The 15,718-nt window shown below is 26.3% G+C and overlaps 9 protein-coding genes across 9 annotated transcripts; 4 read left to right on the plus strand and 5 right to left on the minus strand.

Moving 5' to 3' along the window:
• The first annotated feature begins 31 nt into the window (after positions 1–31).
• Positions 32–723, plus strand: T552_00023 (hypothetical protein). Its single transcript, XM_018368645.1, has 2 exons — positions 32–231; positions 278–723. Exons 1-2 carry the CDS (start codon positions 82–84, stop codon positions 677–679), a joined length of 552 nt encoding a protein of 183 aa, XP_018227494.1. The 5' UTR covers positions 32–81; the 3' UTR covers positions 680–723.
• Positions 724–1,125: 402 nt separating this feature from the next.
• Positions 1,126–5,261, plus strand: T552_00024 (hypothetical protein). The gene is made up of 14 exons (XM_018368646.1): positions 1,126–1,269; positions 1,318–1,373; positions 1,414–1,556; positions 1,608–1,849; positions 1,896–1,962; positions 2,012–3,234; positions 3,279–3,415; positions 3,461–4,221; positions 4,265–4,390; positions 4,437–4,538; positions 4,586–4,798; positions 4,847–4,955; positions 5,001–5,028; positions 5,071–5,261. The coding sequence occupies exons 1-14, from the start codon at positions 1,171–1,173 to the stop codon at positions 5,215–5,217; spliced, it is 3,453 nt and encodes a 1,150-aa protein (XP_018227495.1). The 5' UTR covers positions 1,126–1,170; the 3' UTR covers positions 5,218–5,261.
• Positions 5,262–5,401: 140 nt separating this feature from the next.
• Positions 5,402–6,179, minus strand: T552_00025 (hypothetical protein). Its single transcript, XM_018368647.1, has 3 exons — positions 5,960–6,179; positions 5,593–5,916; positions 5,402–5,548 (listed from the first exon to the last, which is right to left on the minus strand). Exons 1-3 carry the CDS (start codon positions 6,132–6,134, stop codon positions 5,445–5,447), a joined length of 603 nt encoding a protein of 200 aa, XP_018227496.1. The 5' UTR covers positions 6,135–6,179; the 3' UTR covers positions 5,402–5,444.
• T552_00026 (tryptophan-tRNA ligase) lies at positions 6,155–7,549 on the minus strand. The gene is made up of 5 exons (XM_018368648.1): positions 7,135–7,549; positions 7,010–7,090; positions 6,869–6,960; positions 6,703–6,824; positions 6,155–6,657 (listed from the first exon to the last, which is right to left on the minus strand). The coding sequence occupies exons 1-5, from the start codon at positions 7,501–7,503 to the stop codon at positions 6,200–6,202; spliced, it is 1,122 nt and encodes a 373-aa protein (XP_018227497.1). The 5' UTR covers positions 7,504–7,549; the 3' UTR covers positions 6,155–6,199.
• Positions 7,550–7,567: 18 nt separating this feature from the next.
• Positions 7,568–7,964, plus strand: T552_00027 (hypothetical protein). The gene is made up of 3 exons (XM_018368649.1): positions 7,568–7,645; positions 7,691–7,806; positions 7,867–7,964. Exons 1-3 carry the CDS (start codon positions 7,612–7,614, stop codon positions 7,918–7,920), a joined length of 204 nt encoding a protein of 67 aa, XP_018227498.1. The 5' UTR covers positions 7,568–7,611; the 3' UTR covers positions 7,921–7,964.
• Positions 7,965–8,322: 358 nt separating this feature from the next.
• T552_00028 (hypothetical protein) lies at positions 8,323–9,991 on the minus strand. Its single transcript, XM_018368650.1, has 3 exons — positions 9,126–9,991; positions 8,802–9,085; positions 8,323–8,759 (listed from the first exon to the last, which is right to left on the minus strand). The coding sequence occupies exons 1-3, from the start codon at positions 9,943–9,945 to the stop codon at positions 8,364–8,366; spliced, it is 1,500 nt and encodes a 499-aa protein (XP_018227499.1). The 5' UTR covers positions 9,946–9,991; the 3' UTR covers positions 8,323–8,363.
• An 848-nt stretch (positions 9,992–10,839) lies between these two features.
• Positions 10,840–12,489, minus strand: T552_00029 (hypothetical protein). Its single transcript, XM_018368651.1, has 3 exons — positions 12,228–12,489; positions 11,748–12,182; positions 10,840–11,701 (listed from the first exon to the last, which is right to left on the minus strand). The coding sequence occupies exons 1-3, from the start codon at positions 12,441–12,443 to the stop codon at positions 10,886–10,888; spliced, it is 1,467 nt and encodes a 488-aa protein (XP_018227500.1). The 5' UTR covers positions 12,444–12,489; the 3' UTR covers positions 10,840–10,885.
• Positions 12,490–12,563: 74 nt separating this feature from the next.
• T552_00030 (hypothetical protein) lies at positions 12,564–14,552 on the plus strand. Its single transcript, XM_018368652.1, has 10 exons — positions 12,564–12,592; positions 12,642–12,851; positions 12,897–13,212; positions 13,253–13,329; positions 13,375–13,472; positions 13,517–13,712; positions 13,758–14,028; positions 14,079–14,184; positions 14,227–14,447; positions 14,491–14,552. The coding sequence occupies exons 2-10, from the start codon at positions 12,648–12,650 to the stop codon at positions 14,511–14,513; spliced, it is 1,512 nt and encodes a 503-aa protein (XP_018227501.1). The 5' UTR covers positions 12,564–12,592; positions 12,642–12,647; the 3' UTR covers positions 14,514–14,552.
• Positions 14,553–14,568: 16 nt separating this feature from the next.
• On the minus strand, positions 14,569–15,677 carry T552_00031 (hypothetical protein). Its single transcript, XM_018368653.1, has 5 exons — positions 15,537–15,677; positions 15,199–15,494; positions 15,031–15,138; positions 14,781–14,985; positions 14,569–14,733 (listed from the first exon to the last, which is right to left on the minus strand). The coding sequence occupies exons 1-5, from the start codon at positions 15,641–15,643 to the stop codon at positions 14,613–14,615; spliced, it is 837 nt and encodes a 278-aa protein (XP_018227502.1). The 5' UTR covers positions 15,644–15,677; the 3' UTR covers positions 14,569–14,612.
• Between the last annotated feature and the right edge of the window lie 41 nt (positions 15,678–15,718).

Here is a 15,718-nt window from a genome sequence, read left to right on the forward strand (position 1 = left end):
TTTACCTTGGACAATACTAATATAAAATAGGACAAAGATTCTATTTCCGAAAACATTTACGTTCCTTGTACTTATCATAAAATGCTTAAAAATAGAAGTAACAAAATTATTCAAAATGTCGAGCAAAGTACAAATTGTGTAATACGTTTTCCAAACAATGCGCTTAATAAAGATTATATTACTGTTATTGGATCAGAAATTCAAGTTCCTAGAGCTATTAACATGATTATGGTTAATACTCCATTCCCCTACTTATAAATTTGCTAATTTTCATTAGAAAAGTATTATTGATGAATATAAATTTCGTATTGTATCTAGCAAGGCTTTGGATAACATAATCGAGTCTAAAGAATACAAGTTTTGGGTTGTAGAATATATTCGCAAGAAATATTGCATTGAGGTTACATCTTTTCCTAATAATGTAAATACGAATGTGTATCCGAATGTTAAGTATCATGTGTTTCGGTTGTCATTTCCTAAAAGTCAATTGTCATATCTTGATTTAGCTATTAATGTAATATTTCGGTATTTCATGCAACATCGCATTCCATTGCATCTGAGTTTTAAAGAAGACGCGAGGCAAGTATCGCGTTTAAAAGCATATGATTCATTTTCGCATTTTAATTCTATGCTTTTTCCACCTGTTTCTGCTTCAACAGGTAAGTTTTGGGAAATTTGATGTTGAATTATATATTACTTTTTTGTTTTAGTCTTAAAATCTACTTAAAAACATTAAATATTATAATATTTATAATGTTAATAGATATTTATTAACAAGACTGATCTTTCTTTTCAAAATCTATTAATTAAATATAAAAAATACATTCTTTACTATTTATATCTTATTTTTCTATTATTTCTTTTATAACCTTTAATTATAACCCTTAATACTTTATTAAAACTCTTATTTTAGACTTCGGGTTGTATAAAAAATTCGGTTTCTTACATTTAAAACAACTTAAATTAAGTAAAAATATTAAAAAAAAAAATCAATAAATTAACAAGCTTATAGGATAAGTAATAACGTGAATTGACGCGAATTAAGCCCATTTGATACTATTAAGAGGATCTTTATAGATATATATAGGAAATAATAGAAAGTTATATATGAAGAAGTTATTAAAATAAGCAAGAAACAGTAGAATTTATCAAGAAAATATTATAGAGGATATGGTTTCTTTAGAGCCGAATTTCATAGATGTTTCTGGTAGTCAATCACTTGATCAAGATTCTAAAATTTTGGATCCTAGTTGTAATGGGTGTAATTTGGTATATAAGCGCGACTAAGTTATATAAAAGGGATAATAATTGATATAGATAATTGAAGAAGGATCTGTTGTAGCGTTTGGAGGATATATTTGGCATGTTAATTGGTAAGGAGATAGATATTTAGTGAAATATTGATATGATTAGTTTTCGTTGTATGAAATGTAATGCAGAAGTAAATCATGATTCGAGTCTTTTTTTTCTATATGATAAGAATCCGGTCTGTGAAAAATGTTTATATAGTTCCAATGTATGTAATAAAGATGAGGAAGAATTTCGAGTTACAACAGGTTTATTATAATTAGAAGAAATACAGCAATTTTATATTTACGAAAATGTAGAAAATGAGGCCTATGAAACAGAATATTTTCAGTGTAATATGTGCGGGAAGAAGGTTGAGGAATTTGCATTGGCCAAAACTAATCAGAGAAATTATTGTATTACATGTTATAATAAGGTTACGCAAAATAAAAAAAATGAGAAAGATATAGAGTTATCTGTTCCCTCATTATCTTTTAATAAGTCTCTTCCTTCTATTCCTAGCACATCTACACTAAGTCGGCTTAATTCGCAAACATCTATGGTAATTTTTTCCAAATGATTTTTATATAATAATAATAATATTCTAGGGTTCTGAGGCTACAGTTAATGATAAACCAGCAAAAAAACCATATATAGATCTTTTTTTTAATATAGGTATAATTATTTTAGATATATATATATAAATTGCTTATTATTTTCTTAGAACAAACGGAACTTTTAAGTTTCAATAAAATTTTTCCTGAATTTAAGGACGAGGAAGAACTAAGTCCTAAAAAGAATTCAAAAAATGATTCGTTTGTTTGGCCATCTTTTACCCCTTTAGACTTTTTTTTGGATATCCCGAAAACCGAGACGAATTTAGAAACTAAGCATATTCTTAAAGAAGAGGAAATTAAAAATAATACTACTACAGTTTCTTCTGATACCTCTCTTTCACTACCAAATCATAAACGTTCTATAGAATTACCAGAATTTCAAGAATCATTAAAAACAAAAGGCGTTCAAGAAGCTTCAAAACATGTTAACGAAGAGCATGTTAAAGAAATATTGAAGCAATTTTCTAAAACAAAGAAAAGTGATAAAAGTATTCTTAAAGAAGAGGACATTGAAGAACAAAAACAAATTCCTAAAAAAAAGAATATTTCTAACATCTCATTGACGGAAAATAGTGGAAACTATTATTCTTCTTCTATAGAAAACAATATTCAGAATACACAATCTGATTCTAGGCAAGTTATGCCTTCCGACTTTTCTTTTAAATCATATTTTTTACATGATATTGATATGGCAGCACAGAAACAAGACATCGATCCTAATTCTTCGTCTGTTGCAAATGAAACAAATAAATTTGAGGATTTTAGCTTTGAATTATGTAATAAAAACAATCCAAAAAACCTGGAATTTACTACTTTACCTAAACAAAATCTTAATTATAATAATCAATCTGAAATTTCACCAAATCGTTCTGATATGATATCAACATCTTCATTTAATAGCAATTTAGAGTCATCAAAATCTTTCATTAAACATTCTATACTAGAGGAAACTAATATTAATCCATTAACTTTCAAGATTTCTAATACACCTTCAAAGGATTCAAATACAAACTATTCGGAATTTCAACCATTTCAAAAGAATACCTATAATTATCAAAACAATTATGTTAAAGACCAAAATACACAAAAACATTATCTAAACCAATCATATTCAAAAATACTAAATGCTATACATCATAGAAGGAGTGCTAGTGAATCTAAAAAAAAAGTATCAAAGTATAATATTTTCTCAAGATCTCGAGTTCATGAATTTCAACAGCGATCGTCATTTATAGATTCAAATAATTTGAATGGAGCTTTGAATGGTTATCAAGATGGTTTGCAAAAAACTATAAATTTACCTCAATTAGAAGAATCAAGAATGAAAGCTGTATGTATTTTAATATTTTATTACTTAACTTACATTTATTTTAGATAAGTGATGAATCTATTATGTTAGATAAAGATATCTTAAAAAAGAAGGCATTGCTTGCAGAACTTGATGCAAAGTGTGAAATTACTCTTCGAGAATTAAGAATTTTTGAAAACGGACAATTAATTAACCAAGACAAGTATAAAATTGCCTAAAAAAGCACATTGAAACTAATCATAATAAGTGTTTTATCTAGAGATGGCATTTTTGTTGGTTCTATTGTTTCGAAATTGTCGGCATCATTAACAAGTCTTAAAAATAAATTTCAATCAGATATAGAAACACTTATTTTGCAGAGAAATGCTTTATATGAAAAAAATATAGAACTCTTAAACATAAAAAATCAAATAACTCAGAAAATTCATCAATTAAATTTAAAAAAATTAGAATTAACGGATTTAAATGATAAACTTATACAAAAAATTCAAGAACAATTTCGAGCTCATAAGGATTCCACAAATATTCCTTCACAAATAGACACTTCATTTGATAATCAAAATGCGAAACCATTACCTCCAATAATTACATCTGTGTCTAAATCAAGTAATGATAATTTTGACTTAATTTCATGTACAGAAAGTCTTTCTACTCCAATTAGCGAGAAAATCAAATTAGAATATACCGAGTCTAGTGATGATAATTCATCATCAAAAACACATGATAAAAGTGATATTTCTATCTTAAAATCCAAGATATCTTCATGGAAAAAAAACAGCTCGTTAGCTAGAAATCTTGCTAAAGGATTTAGTAGGATTCGTTCATCTGAAAGTAATATACATAATGGATGCAAAGACGCCAATCTTTCAGCTAATTTAACTAATCTTACATTAAAAAACTCGGAATCTAATAACTTAAGGCATACATTTTCTACATATACATTTCTTCGAATTACTAAATGTGATTATTGTGGAAATAAACTTTGGGGTAATGAAATGCGATGTTTAGGTATGAAGTTTGAATAATAATATCTATACTTTTTATATATTAGGATGTGGCATACCTTGTCATATTAAATGTATTGGTGATATTACTACTAGCTGTAATAGAAATATGAAATGTTTACCATACCATGAAAATGCTTCATTATATGTGTCAAGTTCAGTGAATTTACATGGTATGTTCTTATAGTTTATTTCATATTTGTAATAAAAATATTATAGTCCCAACACTTTTTGGTAATGATTTAACAAAACAGGTTCAGGCAGAAAATAGAGATATTCCATTTATTGTAACGAAATGCATTGATGAAGTAGAAAAAAGAGGTAATGTTTTTGAAAATTTATTATTTAATATCATTCATGTTTAACAGGAATATTTTTTGAAGGCATTTATCGTAAATCTGGAAGTGCATCACAGATGCGCATACTCATTGATGCATTTAGTAATAATGATATTGACAATTTATCTCAATCTGTATTTGAAGATATCAGCGTTGTAACTAGCGTATTGAAACAATATTTTCGTAAACTTCCAAATCCTCTTATTACTTATGAAATCTATATACCATTTTTAGAAATTATTGGTAAAATTATACAATTATTTATAGGATATATATATCTAATATTCTTAGCTTCTGATAAAACTTCCAAGGAGAAGTTAATGTCAATAAAAAATGTTTTAAATATTCTTCCTAAAGCACACTATGACTGTTTAGAATTTTTGATATTGCATCTCTGCAGGTGAATAATAGTTTTTATATTTTCTAATATTTCTGATTTTAATAGAATCGTTGAACATTCAGATAAAAATTTGGTTGGTTATTAATACTATAGAAAATGTCTTACTGTTTATTAGATGCCTTCGAAAAATCTTGCAGTAGTTTTCTCCCCTACTTTGCTAAGAGATGAAAAGGGTACACGAGATATTGTGGACATTCAAATTAAAAATATTGGTATACAATATTTACTTGATAATTCAAAAAATATATTTCAAAATTCTTAAAGAAACATAAACGCATTGTATATAGCAGTCGAAACGTGTAATTTATAACAGTAACTTCTATTTTCGAAAATTACGCATTATTTAAGATATATTTATTTAAAGCTAATTTCTGCAATTATATAATTATCAAAACAGATCTAAAATTTAATATGGTTTGATTTTTTTGATGAAATTTTATATTATATGAGCTATATATTTTTTATAAAAATATAATTACATTTGTAATTTTAATCTAACAATTTATCCAAGAAACCTTCTAATTCTTTATCCTTAATTATTGTATTCATCTGTATAGGTTTTTCTTGAGGAATATTATTATCTATTTTTTTTTCTTAAAATAATTAGACTAAAAAAATTAAAACAGTATAATCTAACCAACAAACTCCGTTTTTTTCAGAAGCTCATCAATATCTTCAATATCAGATGCCGATTTCTCCATGTCTAAACAAAGTCCTTTGACTGTACGTACTTTAACTCTGCAATTATATTTTTTTTTTATTTCTTTTAATGAAGCTTCATTCTCTATTTGACGACGTAAATGATAAACATTTTCTGGATTTTCATATATCAGTTTTCCTTTTCCAATACGATTTTTTGGTAGTTGATCATTCGAAATAATCTCAGGCTCAGGTAGCGTAAACTCTTTTGCTAAAACTTTTGTATAATCAATACATATATCTTCATCAGAAATAATTGTTTCTATATAATTATTTATTTTTCCTAAAAAAAACAAATTATTTACCTTCATATTTCCAACTATTAGATGGCAATTCATATGACTCATCAAGATTTTCTTCAGAAGAAATATCTATTTTTTTTGCCAATGATTTTTTTGAGTCTAAACCTGAAGCTGTTCCATGTTTATTATGATATTTTTTACTAGCCTTTTTTTTCCATTTATCATTATGAAGAACCATGAATTGTTTTAACGTAATTCAAAACGTTTTAATTAATTTTTTTTAATTTAAACCTAATTATTTTATTATAAAAGACCTGTACATATTTTTACTTGGGTCATAGTATCCAATGCTAGCTTTTGTGCACTTTGTGTTCCTATTCTATTTTGTTCAATATATGAAGAAATGTCTCGATCCATGATAGATTGATAGCGTTCACGTATTGGAGAAAAAAATGTATTAATAGATTTTGCTACTAAATCTTTAAATGCCTTGTGACTGATATTTGCATTATCCTTGGCAATTTCAACAGGATCAGAGCTTGGATAGCTTAAAGAAGCTAAAATTCGAAGAAGATTAGCAATGCCTGGACGTTTATCTATATCATATGTAATTCCATAATACGAATCTGTTGTAGCTTTAGAAATTTTAGATTCAATGACATCCAAAGGATCAGTTATTAAGATTCTTGAATTTAAATCTGGATCTGACTTAGACATTTTTTTATAAGGATCTTTTAAAGACATAATTCTTTTTGAAGATACTAAAATAATAATTAAATTATCAAAACATAGATAATAATACATACTTAAAGTAGCCTTTGGAGTGATAAATATATTCTTTGAAAAATAATTATTAAAAAGCCGACTTATTGTACAAGAAAGTTCTAAATGTTGAATTTGATCTTCACCTATTGGAACCTCTGTTGTCCTAAAAAAATAAACATCCTTTTATATTTATGTGTTTCAACTTACTTATATAAAAGAATATCTGCTGCTTGAAGAACTGGATAAGCAAAAAGTCCTAGATTTAATATAGAATTTCCATTTTTAAGCCTAGACTTTGTCTATTCATAATTAATAACAATATTATTTAAAATATATGTTAAATTATACCTTCCATTGAGTTATACGCTGAAGATGTGATACAGGAACTACACAATTAAGTATCCAAGCCAATTCAGAATGACATGAAACCTTTTTCATATAGTTAATTTAAATTAAATAAAAAGATAATTTACTGATGATTGTTCATAGACAATAGATCTTTTAAAATCAATTCCTATTGCTTCTAAAGAAGCAAACATTTCTCTTTTATATTGTTTTAATTCAACTGATTTTTTTAACATAGTAATCGCATGCAAATCTGCAATACAAAATAACAAAATAGTGGATGATTCTGCACTATTCTGCATATCAACCCATTGTTTTAATGCACCTAAATAATTCCCTATATGAGGAACACCTGTAGGTTGAATTCCAGAGAAAATTCTTCTTTCTAACGCATCTTTTGTAAATAAACGTTGAATATTAAGATGATATCTCTGTAATAAAAAAAACAAATTTAAACATCCATGTCGTCTTTTTCCTGAAAAGTGTATTATAGACATTTTTTCAATTAACCTTTGTATTATCCTTTTATTCAGTAAAATAGTCTAGACTTGATCGATAATAGTATTTTTAAGCACTGATTAATTGTTTTTTTTTTTAAAAAAACTATGCATCCACCTCTATCAGCCCATAAACATCCAGGTATTTTATATATATTATAAAATATAAATATAAATATTTCTGTAGATTGTCATGAACTTATGAAACAATTAAAAGAATGCCATGAATCCAATTTTATTAGCCATTTTTTTGGAAAATGTAATGATTTAAAAAAAGAAGTCGTTAAGTGCCTAAATCAAGAGGTAATTAAGATTTTTAAAAAATATAATTTATACCTTGTTAAAAATTAATTGTGAAATTAGAGATTAAAACAACAAAGAGAAAACCAGAGAAAAAATAAAGATAAAAGACGATAATATAAAATGATTCAAATGAATTTAATTAGAACCCAAAGTCTATCAATAAAGTGATTGATATATAATATGTATATTGTATATATTAAAGTTTGAAAAAGATTTTGACAGCTGAATTATTTGATACAATGGCTCATTTGTATATTTCCTAAAGAATATTTAGATAAACCTGTAAATTAATAAAAAAGCTTGAATTCAAAAAGTTATTTGAAAGTAAACGCAACATTGTTTTCTAACTGTGAATTTAAACAGAACCCGTGAATTGTGAACATATAAGACTATGAATTGTTTCTTTTTACTAAAGTATATTTATCAGCATCATTAAGACAATTGAATTCATTAAATCATGACCAAATGGTTTGCTACAAATACTGAAAAGCAATGTCCTATTCAGATGTTCAAAACTTAATTCTTATAATGTAATGAACAATATTATTAAGAATTCTTTATGCTGGTCTAGATCTCTTTTTTTCTTCATTCCATGTAAGACCCTCAAAAAGCTCAACAAGTTTACTAACAGTTCCTAGATTTCCTTTATTTAGTTTTGTGTTGCTAGTTAAAGATGTTCTTTTATTTATATTATTTGAAGTTGGAAGCTTAGGAGGAATAAGAGCATTTCTTCCTTTTGCAATTTTTGAAAAAATTTGGCATTTTATAGAAGCTGTTGTAGAAGAAACAACCGTAGATTCAGTAGATGTTCTTAAAGGTGGAGAAGTATCGCTTTCTTTATCAAATGTAGTTATAGATGATTTAGCAGAATCTAATGTTGGTATCTGAAAATCAATTGATTCAACAGGAAAAGTAGTACGACTTTTCGTCTTTAAATTGTGTGGTGTTAAGAACTAGTATATATTAGTAACTTTGTCATTATATAAAAAATATACAAATTCTGATTGATTAAGGAAATTCTTCTCTGGTGATGAAAATATTTTCCCATATCTTTTTGAATTTATCATTGAAGTTTTACAAGAAATAGGTGGATAAGTATTGATAGTTTTTGTACTATTGAAAGCAGAATCATCACGGTTTTCTAAACCATGACTAGCAGCAACTAAATCTCTAAGCTCATGTGATATAGCATGTTGAAGTCTCATATATCTCATTTCTTTGTCAAAATTGCAAGATTCTTGAGTAGATGTAGCAGAATTAATGTTAGACATAAAATTAGCTAAATAATTAGTTTCCTTTCTAAATTTTATAAACCTTACATTTTAAAACACTACTTGAAGATACATTTTTTATAGGACATGGTGTAGCTGTATTTAAATCTGTTTGATTATTAGACAAAAAAGATAATTGTGATAATTGTGCTTTTGTAGAAAAGATCTGAGAAGTTGCGGTATCTGATATTTCATCTGAAGAATTGTTGAATTTACTAACATCATGATTATCATTATAAGATATTGTACATTTTCTAGAAACATTAACACGTGTTGACTCTGTGGATTGAATCGATGATATGGGAGAAGCAACGTTAAATCGAAGTCGTTGAGGAACATGTTGTTTTTTGTGAGAATTTGGGTAATGAATCGGATTATGGTTTATTTTTTGACGACAGCTATGTTGATCTGGTGATGACGTAAGAATATTTGGTAATGAATTAAGAAGATTGGTTCCAAGAATAGAATCTCTAGGAATCTTCTGTGTATTGCCATTCGAATCAATTCGAATAAATGAACAACGAGAACGACTATTTGTTCTATCTACCATTACAAAAACAATATTGGATATATCATCTTTTCTGAATGCGTTAATTCTAGCAAACCCTGTAGCCGCAAACTTCTTAATTCTTCGTACACATAATCTTATATATTCTTTAAACGATTTTCTTGTAATATCAATCATTGGTCCTGTATTTTCTTCATGAATCATATGTGTTACTCGTGATCGACTAGCACGACATTTTTCTCGAACTTGTGCAATTTTTACACATGATTCACATCTTTCTGTACCTCTTCTAATACCTTGTTTTCCATCACAATGTCTATGTCTATAATTCTCATTATATAGCTCATCATAATTTTCCATTTGTCATCTATAGACTTTATCTAATTCTTCAATTATTTATCTTTTCTTGTTCTTTTAAAAGATATTAACAACTTCAATTTCTTAAGATCAGAATTCTTGATGATTTCCTCTGATTCTAAGTATAATAATCTAATTATCTTATCTTATCTGCTATAATTTTCTTTTGCTTATTCTTCAAGTGTTATCAGGTCGTTATCGTTGTATCGATTATTTTAGCTTAATAATAGACATCTACTAAAAAGAAACACTAGACAAAAAGCGATAAAATGTAGATTTCTATAATAAAATAGATAGAAAAGATCATTATATAAAAGAATAATATTTTTATATATTTTAAATAAATTTAAATATAAAAAAAGAAAAGAAGAAATTTAATAATGATTATTATGTAGTGAAAGTTTATAAAGTTTTTTTGAGTTAAAAGAAAAGAAAAGGAATAAATATAATGAGATTATTTATTAAAAAAATATTTTAAAATAAGAATTTATATTAAATAAAATGTTGTATATTTTTAAATTAAAATGTTATTACGATAATAACATTATATTTAGTTAAGTTTAGTTATATTATATTGCAATATATGTTTTAAAATGAAATAAATAAATGAAATGAATGAAATAAATAAATGAAATGAATGAAATTAATGATTATTAAAAATTATTTTAGAAAAGATTAACTTATTTTAAAAAGTTTTATTTATGATTTAGTGTTTTGAAATAACTATAAATAAAAAGATAGAAATATATTCTTTAAGAATAAGCCAAATTAATATATAATCTTAAAACTCGAATATAAACATAATAATATAAAAAATTTGTTAAGCAAAGTATTAATCGATTAAAGGTGATGTTAAAAAGCAAATGTAGTTGAAATAGAAAATAAATATAAAAATGAGTTTATAAGATACTCCTAATGGAAAATCCAATAGTAGTTTTTAATATTATTCCAAAATTTTAAGTATTTCATTAATTGATACAAATTTTTCTCTGAATTTTCCTAATTCTTTTCCTTTTTTATATTCTAAATCCTCAAGCTTTTTCCAATCTTTCCATTGAATAAATCGAATACCTTTTTCTTTAAAATAAGGCAAAAGAGCGTTAAATCCATGTCTAGGCTCATTACTAGTAGAATTTAAAAACGGTTTTTTATTTTTCCAATCTTGAATAATAGAATTAGCAGTCTCAAAAGCACCATGCATAGTATTTGCTATCACGCCTACAGGCCCAGTTTTTATCCAACCACTTGTATATATTCCAGGAAGCTCATAAGCAATTTCTCTGTTGCTATTTGATAAAACTCTTCCACAAATATTAGGAATAATTCCTCTATTGTTATCAAAAGGAATACTAATATCACCGCAATTTTCAATCGCTATACCTTTATATCCAATACTACGGATCAAACAACTGGTATTTATATTAACCATTTCTCCAATACCAATAGCTTTTAATATGTTTTCATTAGGACATTTTTTAAGTATATTTTTTTCAAATAATACACTTGATAAAGTATTTAATTTTGATTCATCTTTTTTAAATTGATATGGAGAAAGTAAAAATTCAAGAGACCATGATTTATTAGTAATATCAGGCTTTAAAGTATTTTTTTCCATTAAAAGATCAAAAAGTCGTTTTTGAGATCGTGTAAGATTTTCAGGTAATACATATTCACTAATATATGAATCTAAATTTGGTGTACAAAAGGATACGTTTGATAATTCCATAAGCTTTCGAACCTCTCCTATAGTAAAAGACATCTATAAATTCAAATTAAAATAATTTACTAAAACTTAATATTTTAACCTCTAATGGACCTCTACGTCCAATAATTTTTACATGTCTAATTTTACTTTTTCTAAGTGTCTCTAACGCCCTTTCAGTAATATCTGTTTTTGAAAGAATATTAGCTTCACTAAGCAAAATTCTTGCAATATCTAGTGCCACATTTCCATGTCCAATAATAACTGCTACATCACTCGATTCCAAATCTGGATTCAATTCCTGATATCTAAAATCTCCATTATACCATCCTACAAACGATTGAGCAGAATATATTCCTCTAAGACTATTTTCTAATTCTAGCCCCAATTTACGGTCTTCTGATGCTCCATAAGCCATAACTAAACAATCATAATGACGTTTAAGCTCAATTAATGATATATCCTTTCCAATACGAACATTTCCAATAAAACGAAATCCATCATATTCTGCAATCTTTGAAAACTTATTCTTAACATTCTTTGATAATATTAATACATATTATCTTTTATAATCTTTTTCTACTTTTATTTCAAAATTATCTGGTGCTACTCCCAAACGTAGCAATCCAAAAGGAAATGGAAATGCCTCATACATATCTACAAAACATCCTGATACATTTCCTAGCAATTTATCTGCTGTATAAAACCCTGCTGGGCCTGATCCAATAATACAGACCCGAAATGTATTTAACTTTCTATTTATTAATAATTGACATATTTTTCTACTTTTAAACAACATAATAAAAATACATAATAAAAATACGTTTTTTCATATATTTTTCATTAAAAACTCTTCTAAATAGTCTATTTAATACTTAATATTTAGTGCTTAATATATTATGTAGTCAAATTCACGTGACCGGAACTTCATAAAAAAAAAAGATAAAGGTTTGTCTATAAATTGGAGAATATAAAGAGTATTAACTAATAAAAATAGTATAAAATGGCAACGCTTGCACCATTAAATCTAAGAAAGCAAAAAAAAGCGGTGAAAAACGGTATTTCTGTCGAGATTCCAGAGAATTTTCAAAGTGTACTTTGTAAATTTAAAGCATTAGATGGAACAAGTAGTATAGGGTCTACATTGATTCCAGGGAATATATCAATAAGAGATCTTGGAAAACTTTTGAATAAACTGTTAAATAATGTATGATAATGAGTTTTTTTGAAGCAATTTGTATAATATAAAAAGAACGAACAAATACCATATATATTTTCAGCAGAAATAGAAGGAAAATGGATAGAAATAAAGGAAAATTTATATTCATCAATATTTCATAATAATTTAAAATCTACGGAGGATGAATTAACATTGATATATATACCACAAGAAAATTTCCGTGTTCGAGCTATTAATCGATGTACAGCAACAATAAGTGGACATGATAAGGAAATTCTTTGTGCACAGTTTTCACCAAGGAGTAGTTCATATTTTTCTACAGGAAGTGGAGATGGAAATGTTAGAATATGGGATTGCGATACGGGGACAGCAATGCATACTTTAAAAGGTTATTTTAATAATTCTTTTATAATTTACATATATATTAGGACATTGTAATTGGGTTCTTTGTGTATCATGGTCTCCTGATGGAAAATTAGTTGCATCAGGAAGTATGGATAATACAGTATGTTTATTTTAAAATAATTATTAATGCTAAAACAGAAAATAGATTCGATTATGGGACCCTGAAAAAGGAAAAAATATTAAAGAAGCATTTAAAGGTCATACAAAATGGATAACATCATTATCATGGGAACCTATACATTTGTAAATGATTTAGTTTTTTTAAGATAGATTTCTTATGATTCTAGATCAACAGAAAATTCATATCGTCTTGCATCATCATCTAAAGATACTACTATTAAAATATGGGATATTAATTTAAGAAGTGTACTATTAACATTATCTGGTCATAAATCGAGTGTATCGTGTGTAAAATGGGGTGGAAATGGATGGATTTATTCAGCATCTCACGATAAAACAGTAAAAATTTGGGATGGAAAGACTGTAAATATAATATTTATATTTATATTTTATTTGATAAATATTAAGGGAAAACTTTTACATACGTTATTAGCTCATGCACACTGGGTTAATACTATGGCATTATCTACAGACTTTGTTTTAAGAACAGGCGCTTATGATTATACTGGAGTCATACCATCATCTTTTGAAGAAATGAAATCAAAAGCAAAAAAAAGATATGATGAAATCATTGCATTTGGGGGAAATAAAGGAGAGAGATTAGTTACAGGTAGCGATGATTTTACTATGTATTATTGGAATCCAGAAGAATCTATTAAACCAATTAAAAGATTGACAGGTATTTTTTTATAAATAAAGGTTTTAATATATATATATATATAATTATAGGTCATCAAAATCTAGTTAATCATGTTTCATTTTCACCAAACGGGCAATGGATTGCATCTGCATCATTTGATAATTCTGTAAAAATTTGGAATGGTTTAACTGGAGAGTAATATTTCTTTTTTTTTTTGAATTGATCCAAAATTTTTAGATTTATTGTAACTTTAAGAGGACATGTTGCATCTGTATATCAGTGTTCATGGTCAAATGATTCTAGAATGCTTGTTAGTTCATCAAAAGATACGACATTAAAGGTATGGGATATACATGAAAAAAAATTAAAATGCGATTTATTTGGACATGCTGATGAAGTATTTGCTTGTGATTGGAGTCCAGATGGTATTCGAATAGGGTCAGGTGGAAAAGATAGAGGTAGAAGATTCTAAGAAATTAATTAATGGTTTTAATCTTTTAGATACTAAAATATGGTCTTTTTAAAATAATGTTTCAAATAATTAAGAATATTAATCACTGTAAAATATAAAGTTACATATTTTAAATATACATTGTAAAATATATCAAATAATATTAAACCATTTATTTATTTTTTTTAATAACATCCTTCTTTAATTCAAATGAGCCATATGATATCTTAATAGAAGAAATTGCAGTTAAAGCAACTATTAATATAGAAAAAATAATAAACAATACTATCCAACTATAACTATGTAAGTAAAAATATAAAATAAAAGAAATTATAATTACATCATATAAATTCCTTCTGAAAAAAATGAATATTTAGAAAATAATCCTTTAGGATTATTAGAATTATATTTTACTGGAATCATAGGTGTTGAATAGACTGATGCATCTCGATGTTGAATTATCACTGGTCCTGGTGTAGATATATAAATCATTGAATATTTTGATTCATGAGGTAATGATGCTAATAAAAAATGTAGAAATAAATCTTCATTCATCATTTCTTATCCTAATTACATCCAAAAAAACTTACCATGATTCGTTAATAAATGTCGTCGCTCCTCCATTGTACCTACTATAGGAGGAAATTGAAGTATTAATATTTTCTCCGTTTCATTATATAATAACGGATATTCTCCGCCTAAATATTAATCATTCATTAATATATTTCAACCTAAACTTTTATTTATAAAATTTATACTTTCTGCATCAATTAAAATACTTTTTATATAACATTTATCTTCCACATATTTAATAATATTTTCAACATCTACATAACCATATCCATATGGAACTACTAAGCGTTCTGGTGCTTTATCAATTGAGTTTTTAATCCATGGCATTACTGAATGTTTTAAATCATCTGCGTGTAGACCCGGTTGTAAAACAAAAACATGATATCCTGATTCACAATCAATTGACGATCTTACTAATGACTGAAATGCATGTCCTGATAGCGTTATTGATATATGATCTGAAAAAATAGACTTAAAAGAACTATATTTATTACAATAAATTAATTAAATCCCTCTTAAAAACCTATAAGTTCTATAAAATATGAAAGGAGATGTATCTTTAAAGCAAGATATCTTATGAATATTTATTATCAGTATAAAAAATAGAAAATAATGTACAAGATAAAACATTGTCGTTGCATCGAGTGAGGATGGTATAGGAAGGGCCTTAAAGGTTATCTATGAGGAATAAGGTAAAGATAAGTT

This window comes from Pneumocystis carinii (assembly GCF_001477545.1).
Source record: "Pneumocystis carinii B80 chromosome Unknown supercont1.1, whole genome shotgun sequence".
Taxonomy (NCBI): domain Eukaryota; kingdom Fungi; phylum Ascomycota; class Pneumocystomycetes; order Pneumocystales; family Pneumocystaceae; genus Pneumocystis; species Pneumocystis carinii.